At 53.3% G+C, this 14,689-nt stretch overlaps 5 protein-coding genes across 5 annotated transcripts; 1 reads left to right on the top strand and 4 right to left on the bottom strand.

The window, feature by feature from the left end:
* Positions 1–487: 487 nt before the first annotated feature.
* GMORB2_6965 (Forkhead associated (FHA) domain, binds pSer, pThr, pTyr) lies at positions 488–2,949 on the bottom strand (the record flags this gene model as incomplete). Its single annotated transcript, XM_035468930.1, has 5 exons — positions 488–1,076; positions 1,200–2,192; positions 2,318–2,502; positions 2,601–2,806; positions 2,916–2,949. The coding sequence occupies 5 exons, from the start codon at positions 2,947–2,949 to the stop codon at positions 488–490; spliced, it is 2,007 nt and encodes a 668-aa protein (XP_035321310.1).
* Positions 2,950–5,242: 2,293 nt separating this feature from the next.
* Positions 5,243–6,694, top strand: GMORB2_6964 (Interferon-related developmental regulator (IFRD); the record flags this gene model as incomplete). The annotated part of the gene is made up of 1 exon (XM_035468929.1): positions 5,243–6,694. One exon carries the CDS (start codon positions 5,243–5,245, stop codon positions 6,692–6,694), a length of 1,452 nt encoding a protein of 483 aa, XP_035321309.1.
* A 937-nt stretch (positions 6,695–7,631) lies between these two features.
* Positions 7,632–9,960, bottom strand: GMORB2_6963 (Major Facilitator Superfamily; the record flags this gene model as incomplete). The annotated part of the gene is made up of 4 exons (XM_035468928.1): positions 7,632–7,914; positions 8,094–8,618; positions 8,686–8,873; positions 9,931–9,960. 4 exons carry the CDS (start codon positions 9,958–9,960, stop codon positions 7,632–7,634), a joined length of 1,026 nt encoding a protein of 341 aa, XP_035321308.1.
* A 386-nt stretch (positions 9,961–10,346) lies between these two features.
* Positions 10,347–11,027, bottom strand: GMORB2_6962 (uncharacterized protein; the record flags this gene model as incomplete). The annotated part of the gene is made up of 2 exons (XM_035468927.1): positions 10,347–10,850; positions 10,974–11,027. The coding sequence occupies 2 exons, from the start codon at positions 11,025–11,027 to the stop codon at positions 10,347–10,349; spliced, it is 558 nt and encodes a 185-aa protein (XP_035321307.1).
* A 1,687-nt stretch (positions 11,028–12,714) lies between these two features.
* On the bottom strand, positions 12,715–14,182 carry GMORB2_6961 (Nucleoside-diphosphate-sugar epimerase; the record flags this gene model as incomplete). The annotated part of the gene is made up of 3 exons (XM_035468926.1): positions 12,715–13,339; positions 13,488–13,788; positions 13,978–14,182. The coding sequence occupies 3 exons, from the start codon at positions 14,180–14,182 to the stop codon at positions 12,715–12,717; spliced, it is 1,131 nt and encodes a 376-aa protein (XP_035321306.1).
* Positions 14,183–14,689: the final 507 nt, after the last annotated feature.

Raw genomic sequence — 14,689 nt, 5'->3', positions numbered from 1 at the left:
TTCTTTGCCAACCATGTCCGATCCAAACGAGCCTGAGACAGTAGTACTACCATCAGCAGTAGATAAGGGTCAGGTGTGCAGCCATCGTCCCTTGCCCTTGTCGACAGACCCATAGGAGGAAAAAAAAAGAGAGACTCGTCAAGACTTGTCGTTTCCATAACTCGTGGTCCGTTATTTATATCGTCCCTCAACGACCTCTTGCTAAAATGCAGAGCAATCCGAGATACACAAAGCCACCCTAACTTTTACTCCATGGCGCCTCGAAAGATAAGAAAAGGAGAAAAAGAAAAAAAGGTAAGAGACCCGTAAAGTCCGTGTTCGTACGTCGCCGGCGAGACATTAGTTAACGCCGCAAGGGCAAAGAAGACGAAAAACTCATAAAACGTTGGGGAATAGATGAGAAAGAAGCGAACAAGAACAGAAAGAAGAAGAAGAGTTGATAGGCAAAAAAAAAAAAAGACAGAAAAAGAGTCAATCAAGCTTCGAGCTAAAGGGCGGGAGCTGTCATGATGAGAGCCGAAACGACGGCTGCACCACCAATCGCCGCATAACCAATCACCTCGACAGCACGGCGGAATCGCTTGGTAGGGCGATCCATGTCGTGAGACGTCGAGATTGCAGTCGGGGACTGCGTGACAGATCCGAGAGCGGAACGGGGCTCCACTGCCATCGTCGCCTCGGGGGCAGGCACGGGAGCGTCTTCCGTCGCTTTGGCCGAATCCTGCGCCGGATCCGTGGCCGCCCTGTACTGGGCCCTCTCGAGCGCAACCTTCTCCTCTCGGCTCGCCGCCGAGATCTCGTCTGCCTTCCTCTTGGTCGCCGTAGTGCTGGGTGCAATGGTAGCAGGGGCCGTGCCGTTGACATCCGTACCGCTTGACTGATTCGACTGCTGTGGCTGTTGGACGGTCGGCTTCTCGGCTGCTTCCGGATTGGCCCGGGCGGGAACATCGTCAAATGTGCGAGCGGAGTCAAGCATGTTGACGTCAGGCTGGCCCAGGCCGTCGTTGTGCATGCCGGCACCGGCTGTGAGAGGATCGACGCCCGGCGAACCCTTGGCGTCTCGAGGGAGCTGGGCTCTGTTATCGGGGCTTGGAGATGGAAGTGCGCTCGCCGGAAGAGAGCTTAGCTGGTGCTTGGGCGCATCCCGGGGAGGAGGGAAGCCAAGGGTTCTTCTGTTCTCCTCTCTGGCCTGGAAGTACTCTATCTTGCCCGTCATGGATCCGAGGGCCTCTGCTGTCGACGACGTGCCTGCGTGAGGACTGGCGCTAAAGTGTTGGAATCCCTTTCCGATGGCAGGGAGGGACGTCCGGATGTCCGGCGTAGCCGGACTCAGGCTTAGACCACAAGCACCGCTGTCCCGCTCAATAGTCGGGGGCGCACCCAGAGACAGTGCACGGTGATCATCGGGGCAGAGAGCCGCAAGATTCGAAAACAAGCCCCCCACGGGACGAATCAGCTTGTCAGTAGAAGCAGCGGCCTTGGCTTGCTCGTCGACGGAAACGGGCTCCTTGTCGGGAATATCCTGCTCCTCGATCTCCGAAGTGGCGGCCTGTACTGGGCTGCTGCTGGAAACCCAGGGATTGTACGAGACTGGCGATTCTTTAGCATCCACAGAGAATTCGTCGTACTCAGTGAACGTCGCTGCCTTTTCGGCCTGGTCTTCCTCTCCGAGACTGAATGGGTCCTCTTCGTACGGAAAGGTATCCGATTCGGAGTCGGAAGAAGGAGAGGAATCCGAGTTATCGGTGACAAAGTCATCCTCATTAGCCTGTTCATCCTGAGAGGACTGGTCATCGCCGTCGTCGTCGTCGTCGTTGTCGTCGGAAGAGCCATCATCGTAATCCTTGAATGCTCCAGGGACGGGTGTCTCCTGAGACGACTTTTTTGGTGACTTTGTGACGGGCTCCTCCTCAGGAGCCTCATCCAGATCGACGGTGGTCACTCCAGAAACCTCATCAGAGGTCAGATCCATAATCTGTGCCGACTTGCAAGGGCTTTCAGAGTCCGAGGGATGCGGCTCGGAAGGGTTCGAAATCAAGTCAATAGCGAACTCGCTGAGATGGGCAGGACGGAAGTTGTTGTTCTGCATGACCTGCTTCGAGTACGACATCTCGACGCCATCGTCGTCGTCGCTTTCATCCTCCACGTCCGACTCGTCGGGCACCCTGTAGGTGACGGGCTTGTCCTGCGGCCTGTCGAACACGTGGTGGAATGGTGAGTATTTATATTTACGTCCCGGGTGTGGTTTGGTTATTTTTTTTTGGGAAAGGGAGGGGCGGGGGGGGGGTTGCCTCCCAGAAGACGGGGGTGAGCTTACGGAGAATGTCTCCAGTCAATGTCAACCTTGACCTCGTAAGGAGAGAACTTTTCGGAGCCTCTGTCGATGGACATTCCAAAAGTGACAATATCGCCTGAATAGAGGATCCTCGGAATCCTTGTTGCGAGGCGGGTGCCGTTCTGATACGTCCCGTGCAGGGAGCCGACATCCTCAAGGACGACTTCCTATGGTGAATGGTCAGCAATGAAATCGACCCACGAGAGGCGAAGAGTGCGACGTGGAATGGTAGAACCCAGCGAGCCCGTGGAAGCTTGACACGTACTTTCATGTTGGCATATATCCTGAGTTCAGCGTGGTGTCTAGACATGACAGGACAGTCAAAGTATCCATTCGTCTCGGCGGCCTCAAACAACGACCGTCTCTTGCTGGTACGACCGATGGAAACCACGGGTGTCTCTTTGGAGAGAACGATACGACGGTGGCGAACTTTGGCAGTAGTGTTGCTGAGAGTGTTCAGACGAACAATGACTTGATGACGTGGGAGGTAGAAGAAGCGTCAGCATGAGCGTCGTGGGTATGGCGGATGTACCGGGTGAAGTGGAGGGGGGGGGGGGGGATTTTGTATCATCAGACATACCCTCCTGCTGGCCGGACGGCGAAGAGGTCGACATTTCGAACGAAAAAAACGGAGAGTCGGTCCCCAGACCGTTTGTTCTTGTAGTAGCTATGCAGTCGATATCTGGTCCGGAAGGACCGCGGGAAAGGGCCCCTCTCGCGCGAGTTGCTGATGTTGGGCGGCGGGACGTCGTCGTCTAGTTGTAAGTCGACGACAGACTAGTGACGTGGAGGCGTCGACAGATATGCTGTCAAGGTGCACTCGGAGTCGGAAGATAGGCAAAAGCAGATGGTAGACTTTGGGAAAAGAAAAAGAAAGAGAAAGATGTGGGAAACTGCAGTTTCTTATGGGAGGAGAGCAGAAAATCAGTTGAAGTGAGTGGGAAAGGGTACTCAAGCTTTTGGCTGGAGGGGGGGGGGGGGTGAGGAGAACGCGGCACAGGCTACTCCTGGTATTACAATACAGGGCGATGACGAGACGGAGGGGAGGTGCTAAAGTGGGGCAAGCGCCAACCAGCCAGAGGTGACTGCCAAATCAGGCAGAAAGGGTGGCACGATAAGGATTAGGGAGCGTGATATCGCTGCCCCTCACTTGGTCGCTAGTCGGGGTACTTGATAATACCTGGAGTGTAGCAATGCCGCAGTGCCGCAGTGCCGTTTGTACTGTTACCGTTTTCTGGGGATGTCGATATCAACATGTTCAGCTTGTACGATACTCGTTCAGAGTCAAGAACTTGTATAAAGAACACGGTTCTTGTACTTTTCTTGCAGGTTGGCTCAAGCCATGTCCATCTCTATGATATCAGTGTCTGTTTGATGCTCTGATCCAGACAGGACACTGAGTTGTACCGAGCATTGTGAGGAAATTCGCACGGTTGTGGTTAGCCACCACGAGTACGAATACATCAGCTGATCACCTGCAGTTAATGACACATTTTTGCATGCCCTCAACTACCAATACCACTAGAGTCTGAGCCTGAAACAGCGAGAAAAGACTGGCGTTGTCCATCTTTAGTTGCTTTCGCTTGGATATATATATATATATATACTCAATATTTCCGTCCTCTTCTCTCTTCATTTGCTCCTTATCTCGAAAACGGTCTACCAAATCTAGACGGGTGCATGATGATGAGGAGTATACGGGGAGGGGAGGGGGGGGGGGGGGGGGGGGGGGGGGGGGGGGGGGGGGGGGGGGGGGGGGGGGGGGGGGGGGGGGGGGGGCCAGCATGGTCGGGCGTAGAGGGGGGGGCAAGAGTAAGAGTGTGAAAAAGCCGAGTCGGAGTCACCATGGCACAGTCAAGTAAAATAAAAGTCATTCAATGCTCGGTAGTAGAAGAAGACACTGATATTTACTCTCTTGTGCTCAAGCCCTCTAAGAAAATAGAATAGACGTGGCGTGGCGTAGGCGGAAAAGCATCCATGATTGTTAGGCGGACGGATTAATGCGTCATTGGCATACTTGATGATGCGCGTGACCAGTGCTGTATCCTTATGAATATTAATACTATCACTACGGGGTAATGCTGCAACCGACTGTTGTATTAAATATGCAACGCAGTAAGATGTTACTTATTAAGCAGTATACTATGTGTTCTGTTGGCACTTGCCGCCATGCAACCCAGTAACGTAAACGGAAATCATGATTACTCAGGATATTCTTGCTTCTTCCTGCCTGTAATACACAATGATAGAGTCAAAAGAAGACGTGGAGTCACCTTGAGCACAACCTACGTCACCACTCAATCATGGCCGCCCCAGAACCTCCACGTAGGGCGGCGCCTTCATTGTAAAGGAAATTTTCCTGTCGACTTGTCTTTCTTCTCTTTCCAAATTTTTACCTCACGAGCAGTTCAGGTTGCTGTTATTCTTCTTCACAGAACACGTCGATCGCAGCTCGTCTCCTCTTTTTCTCTTTTCCGCATTACCACACACACACACACACACACACAACACCACATATATATTCCGGGCAAAAGGGGTTCTTACTCTTGCCCTCATCCATATAACCGTGCATACAACCGCTTGCTTGCATCCATCCATTCCCCATGGATTCGTCGACAATCTGTATAACCCCGTGTTCAACATTAAAGACTTAGCATCCATTACACTACTGCCCATTCTATTAAATTCCCATCCGTGTCACACTCTCTACCCTTGCTTAACGAACTTGTCACCTTACTGCAGCTCCCCTCCCCCGGCTCCCCCGCATTCACGCAAAGAAAGAAAAAGAAAAAGAAAGAGAATTAGAATTGCCCCTCTCATACACGCTCACGCCTACCCTTATCCTTGTCTGTGCGCCGACCCCGGCCTTGAGCGTGCGAGGACGAGAGACCTGGGGAAAAAAAAAGAATGAGTAACACACGAGTCCGCGCCCTGAAGGGTGAAGCAAAGACAGTATCGCGAAAGGCACGCAAATCCGGCCGTGCCTCGGGCGCTGCATCCCCGGGCGGCTCCGACATACTGCAAAAGGTGTTCCACAGCGACGATGCGCCCCGGTCCGAAGCCTCGGCCACGCCACCGGGCACACCACTCCGTTATGACTCGGACGGCGGCGAGGGTGACAACGACGAACCGCAGCAGCAGAAAGATCTATCCTTCAGCTCGGCAGACGACGGCCACCAGCAGGGACCGTTCGACCCGAGGAAGCTGGTGTCGGAGCTTCAGGACCGTAAACCAACGCACGTCGACACGCGCCTCCTCCTCCTGGACCACTACGTTCGCATGCTGCGGAGCCGGTACGCCGATGAGCTGGAAGGCGTGGACAGCCCGGGCGAACTCCTGGGGACTTTTGTGCGGAGCGCCGACCGCGCGACTTCCGCGCGCGAGCGCTCCCTCAGCCTGCAGGCCTACACGCTGACGCTGTGCCTCTCTGACGCGGCCGACGGGACCCCGTGGCGTACGTCGCTCAGGCGCATCCTGGCCGACGACGACGACGACGAGTGCAAGGTGCAGGCCCTGCAGGCCCTGACGGTGTCGACGTGCGCGGGCGCCACCGCCGAGGACGACGTGCTCGACTACATGGATTTCTTGGTCGACGCGGTCCAGGCCAACGGCGAGACGGTGTCGGCCGTGGGGCGCGACGCCGTGACCGTCTCCCTCCTGGAGTCGTGGGGCTTTGCCGCCACCCACGTCGGTGACCTGTGGGCCCAGGCCGACTACACCATGGACGCCTTCGTCGACAAGCTCGACAGCACCGACGTCGACACCCAGACCGCCGCGGCCGAGTCCATAGCCTTCATCTTCGAGTCCTCCCGCGAGCACGAGCAAGTCGAGGGCCACCCCTACGACCTGCCATACGACCCCGCCCGCCTCTCCACCCGAATCCGAGATATGACCAAGGGTGCGGCAAAGTCCATGTCCCGCCGCAACAGGCGTGACCTCCGCGAAGCCCTCCGCAGCGTAGTCACCTCGCTCGACAACTCCGTGGGGCCGTACTACTCCACCGCCGCCGCCACCGCCGCCGCCGCCGCAGCGGCAGCGGCATCATCATCATCGTCGCGGGATGACGCCTCCACGGATGCCCACGTAGGATACCGCCTCAAGCTGCGGAAGCGCAACGCCTCCTCATCGTACGGCTACAGCGCCCACGTCGAGTCCTGGCACCACTACCTCCGTCTCACCATGCTGCGCAGCATCTTTGCCAACGGCCTGGAGCGACACATAGAGCACGACACCCCCTTTGTCGTCGACACCCTGGACGGTCTGGACTGGCAGCTCGTTCGGAAGACGGATACAAGAGGTGGTCTTGGTGCGGGTAGCACTTTTATCTTTGGTCATGACGATGATGACGATGATGAATGAATGACTCTCTCTCTCTCTTTTTTTTTTTTCTCTTTCTCTATCTTTTTTTCTTATCTCCGTCTTTTTTCTTTCATCCGTCTTTTTTCTCCCCCTCCTCTCTCTGTCTTTTTTTCTTCCTTCCTTTCTTTCTTTTGTTTGCCCCCCTCTCTCTCTTTTCCCCTACTCTCTCACCATCTCCACCTCTTTCTTCCCTCTCCCCCCCTATCATTTATTATGCACTTTCGTTTTCCTTTTTTTCTTTTCTTTACTGTTTGGGAGGTTGTTTGGCTTCGGGATTAAGAAACAACAGGACCGTACATGGGACTTTTATACTCAACAGACATGGGTACTTGATTATAGTCGTTTGGGATTATTTTGTCATCATTGTTGGTGAAGCTCGCTAATATTTACTAATAGATACTACATAGTCATGACAGTTGTCATTGTTACTCGTCAACCTGAAAGAACAAAGTGATTCAAATCACTTACTCGTGACTGCTTGTCCTGTATATTTTGCTTTGTGTGCTTCGACGTCACGTCTTCTCTTCATCAAACTTACTCATTTGAGGTTACATTACTTTTACTGCTCCTCTGAAAATCCCCCTGACAAGCAAAAAAAAATTAAAAAAAATTAAAAAAAAGGAAGAAAAAAACAACAACAAATCCTCATTCATAATATTCATGACACTGAAATCCACCAATTTCCCCTTCTCCAATCACATTCCACATTTTAGTGCCTCTCATAAGAGTAGAGCCAGTCTGATCGCATGTGCTATGCATTACAAGATTCAGTTGCACTTGGAAAACAACTCTCATGCTCGTGTCCCCTGGACTAAGATGGTACGACGTATTCCTCGGGGCCACCGTGGAAATAGCTGACGACACCCATGATAAGCATCAGGATGCTGCCCACCATGGTCAGACATCCCGAGAACAGGAAAGCAGCGAGCCAGCCAAGCTAGGACTGACCCTCGCTCTGCAGGATGTAGCCGCACAGTGGTCCGCTACCTACTGTGCTGACGGAACAGAGCATCATCATGAAGCCGAGGCGGAAGCCAATGTGCTCCATGTCCTTGGGGGACGTCATATCGGCGACGCACACGGCTCCGAGAGGAATGAGGCCGCCGGAGAAGAAGCCGAAGAGGACAGCAAAGGCGACCATACCGGCGAAGGTGCGCATGAAGATCCAGCACAGCGTGAGGGTGGCTGTTCCAAAGGACATGATGCACAAAACCCGGAAGCTGTGAATTTGAAAGAAGAAGAGGAAAAATAAAAGCCGAGAATCAGCACGTGAATACATGTGGTCATCTACCATTGGCAATAAAGGGGCCGCTTGTGAGGCCAAGACCCAACAAGGTTAAAAATGGGAAGGGAAACCGAAATACCAAAAGAGGAGAACGAGGGGGACAAGTGAACCAACCTCCCGAAACGATCGGCGAGTGCGCCGGTGCTGATGCGGCCGACGAACGACCCAGAGTAGCAGATGGCCAGGAGGGCGTCTGCCATGCCCCCATGACCGTTGAACTCGGCAAACATGGGTATGTAGTTGAAAGGTAGGAGGAAGCCTCCGTAAACGAAGAAGAGGGAGACGCTGAGGAGGATGAAGCGCGATTGGGCAACGGCCCCGAGCAGCGTGCTTGCAGTATCCAGCATAGGTCTACGACTGCACTTGGGCACCGTCACCTTGACACGAGACAGGCTTCGAAGTGTCACCTTACCACCGCCATTGCGCTCCCTGACTATAAAGGACGAGACAGCAAGGGGGGCTAGGGGGATCAAGGCGACTCCCAGGAGGGCTCGATTCATTCCCCATCTCCCGTCCAGCGCGTTGACGACGATAGGCCAGAAGATGCCTCCGATCGAGGAGCCCGATGAGATAAGTCCGAGGGCGAGACCTCGCTTGGTATCAAACCATTCGGTGGCGACGCTGACGACAGGATAGTATCTGGTGGTATGCGAGTTGGCTGAACGTGTACGACATGTCTCTTGGGGGAAAGGAACCCACAGCTTACAGCAGAGTATTGGCCACTCCGAAGAGCACTCCCTGAAGTCCGAGGACCGTGGCAAACGAGTTCCCGTACTCGGCGAGAAAGACGAAGGAGAGTGTGAAAAGAGCGGTGCCGATCTTGACGAGGATGCCTGCGCTGACCTTGTCGGAGAGGATGCCGACGAAGCTACCGAGGGCAAAGAGAATACCGGGCTGCAAGGGGAATACTTGGTCAGGAATGATCTTGGTCTTGACAGGGAAGGGCCTCTGATTCATCCTACCTGTAGACTTCCAATCCAAGTGATCTCGGAAAGACTCGTGTGTTGGCCCCAAGGCAAACGGGGGTATTTTGCCTGGAACGTTCCCCAGGCGTTGACCAGTCCTGCATGATGTGAGCACGTTGTCTCCATTCATTCATTCATCATCATCTTCTTCTTCGTCGTCGTCTCCATCCTCTTCGAAGTAGACCACACCACTGATCGATTAAAGGGGCCACGGAGAGAGAGAGGGGAGATCTCACCAAAGCCAACCCAAGTCTGTATGAACCCACTAGCAACAACAAGCCAAGCGCGCCTCCCGCGGTCCGTGGGGGGTAGTTGTTGTTGACCTCTGCCACTGCTGTTGGAATTGCTCGTCGGCCGAGGCTCAATCTCCATGCTTTCCTGGCCAGCCATATCTGATATTGTCTTGTTCTCTTGTGTGTATTAAAAAGAGCTGGTCCAAGGAGACATGGCAATCGGCTGTTCTGCCAATCGTTAGAATCCTTCCTCTGCGTATCTTGAACTTGTATCTTCGCAAGGAAGAAAAAAGTCACACAGATATGTGGGTAGTATTGTGTATGTGCCTTGAACTCTGATGTAGGAATACCTCCGAGCTAAGAAGAAGAAGAAGAAGAAGAAGAAGAAGAAGCGAAGGCGGGAAAAAGGAAGAAGAAAGGTAAAAGCCCTAATATAGACGAGAGAAGGAACAAGTGACAGTGAGGTACATGCTATTCGGAACGCACATGCTCCCCGAGATAAGAAGAGAAACACGAGATATGAGGGAAAGAGTGAGTCATGGGGGAGAGGATAGGATGATGGAAGGATCAAGTCTTCAAGCCCATTCTCGTTTCCGAAACTTCCCCTTTTCTATTCAGATAAGAAGACATCTGTCAGGGTGAGAAGGGGGGTGGTCCAGCTGTTGAACAGCTGTTGATGCGGGTGAGCTGACAAGCAACTGTCAGTCAGGACAGAACGCGTGGCAGCAGCGTGGGAGCATGGCTGCCATGCACCAAGTGCCAAAAGATTGTGAGATTGCGCATGAGTGAGACTAGTAGTAGGACCTAGGGATTGAATATATGCGAGGTGGTGAGGGAGCGGGATATTGGTGACTTCAGTCTGGTCTCTCTTGCAAACCACAGGCATAATTGATCATCGGCACAAACATGACTGACCCGACCAGCATTCGACAAGCACACGACATGGCAGGCATCCAAACATTTCAGAAACTCTTGGGAGATGATTCTGTTTTATTTCAATGTTTGTGTATAGCACGTATTGATCATGAGTTCTGAATCTACAACGCGCGTGGGCAGAAGAAAAAGGAGGGTATTATATATATGAGCGAGTGAGTAAGCGATGTGTGGGAGTGTATGTGAGTGAGTGATTTCGTGAGAGAGAGAGAGAGAGAGAGAAAGCGGATCCAAATCTAAGCCTCGTAGTCGTAGATGAGCTTGATGGCAACCCTCTGGTCATCCTTCGTGACGAGTACGTTGCGGGAATATCTCCTCTCCCCGTCGATGATCTGGAACCCCCAGATCTGTGTGGCGATCCAGCCGTTGTCCTTGCTCTCGACGTAGCTCTGGATGAGGTCGGTCGTGCCGTCCTCCCAGCCCTCCCTGAGGAAGTCGTCCTCGATGTCTTCCAGCTTGACCCAGGTGGACTTTCCGCTGACGGTGCCGAAGATCCAGTCGCTGTGCTCGCGGAACGTGTCGTCGAGCGTGCGGTTCTCGTGGGTGCTGCTGAGGCCCGAGGCCGTCTGGACGATGTCGACGTGGGTCACGACGTCGGTCGACGTGTTCGGCGGCGAGGGAGGGGCCTCGTACACGTTTATGTCAAGCTGGACCGAGGCTAGGCCGATGGCCTTGCGTGTGAGGAATCCGATTCCCTGGAGGGAGAGGACCGACTCCGTGTTTCCGGACAGAGACTTGTTCTATTTTTTTGTTTTTTTGTTTGTTTTTAGTTTTCGGTATAGTGTCAACCATCATCATTCTCTTGCGATTCGAAATAGAAAAGAAAAGAGAGAGAGAGAGAGAGAGAGGTGATCCTTTCTTACCATCCAGTACTTGCCGGAAAAGGTCTTGAGGGTCACATCGTTGGGAACAGCCATGGTTATCTTTGTTTTATACGTGTTTTGAGTGAGGTGCGAAGAAGGGGGCAGAAAGAAAGAAAGGTTGGGTCATACGACGTTGTTGAGGTGGGGATAGAAGAGGTGGGGAGAAGAGAGGAAGAAGAGAGGGGAGAAGAGGCGGGGGGGGGGGGAGGGCGCAGGGCAGGAGCTATTCCTGTCCCTTTCTTGATGAATCAACTCTCCTTCCGTCGACCGCTAAGCACACGGTGCATTACAGTGACGGATGGAAGAGAAACAAGATCGACAGGGCCCTTGATTTGTATTTTTAAATTTATATATATATATTTAATTGTAACAGAAACTCAGAAGGCAGAGGAGAGGGAAGAGAGAGTACGGTGCGGACACGAGTTAAAAGACGACTCTCTGATGCTCTTCGTTGCCCCGAGCCCCGAGGTCGGTAATGATACATCAGGATCATGATGTGACGTTTTTGTGCCGCGGTAATATCTACTAATCTACTACATGAGAGCGCCGAGGGCAGGGTACTCGATCTCATCATATATTATGCAGACTAGAGTGTTGCTACCACCACCATTGCTACCGCGGCTGCCATTTAGTACCAGTACCCAGTATCATCTACACCTCTGCCAAGGATTACTTTTCACGATTCGCCATCCCAACTAGACAAGAGTCTCACATACATTTTCATCCGATGCTGAAAAGCAAACGTCGTAAACTGCCTAGCGCTGTCCCAGATGATTCACCTTGAACCCCCCCCCCCCCCCCCCCCCCCCCCCCCCCTTCCTCTTTCGGTCGCTAGGTGTGGAGGCGGGGGAGACGGAATGGAACGGCGCTACTTGGCATGCAACATTCCACACAATACTCGGGATCTGGCAGGGGAGCTGCTAGTCGGAGTGTCGTTGATGTATTTGGCATTCTATCGCGCGCTTAGTAGTGCCCGCTTAGTATCAGTACCTGTACAGATTAGTTATATTCAGTCGTACGGAGGTAGCACTCGGTAGAGGCGGAGAGTGTAGAGCTTACTAAGGCAGATGATACCTCGGATGCGAAGCGAACGCTCGTTACGCATGTGGATGGACAGGGATAGCAAAGGTCTATGATATACGAGTGGACATGCTACCGATACTGGTTGGTGGTACAGGTAATGAGTGCCAAGTAATACCGGTGCTGCTACTACGCCGGTAACAACCGTGATGACACCAATGCGAGGTAACGGGTGATGATATACCGTACCTGGCTACCAGGAACCCGTCCAGTGACTTCACCCTTCCATATACCCTCTCAACTTTCGTCTTCACCTAGCATCATCCTAGACCCTCAGAAGACTAGCACTGCTGGTAGCAATATTATTCGTGTACTCCTACTTACAAAGAGCATATTTTCGTAATCTGCACTTGCATTGCTATCATCAACTTGCTTCTTTCTGCTCTGAAGACCAATGCCATGCTCGGTATAACACATCCAACGACACTATTCATACATGCATAAAACAAGAGAGGGCTGTAAATGATCCAAGGGAAAACAAACAAAACGCAAGATACGAAGAAGAAAGAAAAAAGAAAAAAAAATGTTGTCCTCCCGTTTGTCAACCCCAAGCTAAATGATGAAACCAACCTCCCCGGCCCATGTCCTCCTCTCACTCCCCGCAAAGAAAGAAAGAAAGAAAGAAAGAAAACTCGTTGCTTGCGCTGTCGCTGCTGCCATCTCACGGCCACCAGTTCATCCTCTTATAGCTATCCAGCACGTCCTGCACGAGCTCCTTTGTCATCCTGGGCTCCTCAAACACGAAGCCCGGCAGCAACGTCTTGAGCCTGGTCCCGTCTATGCTCAGGCCGTCGTTCTTGAGCAGCTCCTTCTCCATGAAGGGGGAGATGGGGACGGGCCGGGTGATGCCGGCGTCGGCGAGCATGTCGGCCCAGGGGCCCAGGGTCTCGTCGTTCGCGTCGTCGACGATGCTGTCGAGGTTGAGCCGGGCCAGCGAGCTGAGTAGCTGGCCCTGGAAGTTGGTCTTGACGCCCATGGTCTCGGTGATGAAGTCGGCAATGGCGCCCTGCGTAGTGCAGCCGTCGTCGACGACGTTGACGATGGGCACCGCGCCCATCGAGGCGCTGTCCCACCCGGCCTTGCCGTTCGCGTACCAGTCCGCCAGCTCCCACAGGATGCGCGCCACGTCCTTCACATGCACCGTGTACGAGCACAGGTCGCGCGTCCACAGGAACTTCATCTCCCCCTCCAGACACTGGTATACGCGCGCCATGCATAGGGCTGTGCCGACGTAGTTATTGTAGGGACCGTATACGTTTGCGATGCGGGCGATGACGAGGTTGAGGCTAGAGAGCAAGGGAAAGGGATCAGAGTCAGCCATCTTGTTCTTGTCGAGAACCGTGACGGTACCGCGTCGGTCCCCTTGTATGCAGACATGAAAGAGGGAGGGAGAGAGCGAGCGAAACAAAGAAAAAGAAGAAGAAGAAAACATACCCCTCAATCTTAGAAAGCTCCTCCTCAGCCTGCAACTTAAACTTGGCAATCTTGCTCCAAGGCTTCAGCTTGTCGCCCTCCTTGCTAGGTGTCGAGGAGGGCTTGTAGACCTGACCGGTGCTCAATTCGACAAAGGCCTTGACGCCGCGCTTGGCCGACTCCTGGCCGATGGCGAGGGCGAGGTTGAGGGACCGGAGCTTGTAGATCTCGTCCTCTTGCGAGTATCGCGTCTCGCCGCCGCAGTTGAAGACGTAGTCCCACTCTTTGCCGTTGGGGCGGTTGAAGATCTTAGGTAGGGCCTCTGTATGGGACAGGAAGGAGAGTCAGACAGATTGCATATCTATCTCTTCTCCATCTTTCCCGGCGCCACGTGTTTCACGCCCCAAGTCGGGAGTCTTATCACGTTCCCACAAGACAAGGGGGGAAAAAGAACACAGAGAAAGAGGAAGGGAAGATCGATATAGACAAGGGTGAGGAGATGAAAACGTACCAGCTCTGCCAGCATCAGCCTGAATAAACTTATCCTGGGAGCAAGCCTCGGTAAACTCGGGAGCAAGCCAGGCCAGCTGAGGGAGGGCCTTGTCCACTATGCGGACTTCGGAGGCGAGGTTGTTCTTGTGAATGTGGAGGGCGAGGAAACGGCCGATATAGCCCAGTCCTCCGATGATGAGGACCGAAGGCTTGTCGTCAGCCATTGTGGCGTGTGTGGCTTGTGTTTGTCTCTGCGCGACAGCTCAACGGCGAAGTATCAAGAAGGAGAAGAGAGAGGGGGGAAAAAAGTAAAGAAAGAAAAGAAAAAAGAGAGAGAGCGATCTCTTTCTGTCGTGTGTCCGGCGGCGGGGGAGGTGTCGCTCTTCTCTCGTTGTGCAGTAGTGAACTCGTGGTGGTAATACCGGGAAGCAGGAGAGTGTGGACTGGTATTGTGACAGCTGAAAGTCGACCAGGTGGCCCAGTTCAGGGCTTGTACCCCCTAACGGAAGGTGGGATGATTTGAGTTGAAGATAGGAGAGAAGAAGAAAAATATAATGCCGGTATCGAATCGGAATCTTTGCTAGGCGATGGTCCGATAGGAAAGCAGAAGGAGGGGGGGGGGAGGCGGGGGAAGCAACTTGTCAAAAAAGGGGGAGGGGAAAGTTCGAAGAAGAAAGTGTGTCGTTGGATCGCGAAGGAGGAGCAAGAGGTAAGAGAAGACACACACCAAC

This window comes from Geosmithia morbida (assembly GCF_012550715.1).
Source record: "Geosmithia morbida isolate 1262 chromosome Unknown scaffold_7, whole genome shotgun sequence".
NCBI lineage: Eukaryota > Fungi > Ascomycota > Sordariomycetes > Hypocreales > Bionectriaceae > Geosmithia > Geosmithia morbida.
Note: the sequence above shows the minus strand (reverse complement) of the source record. Positions and strands in the feature narration are given on the sequence as shown.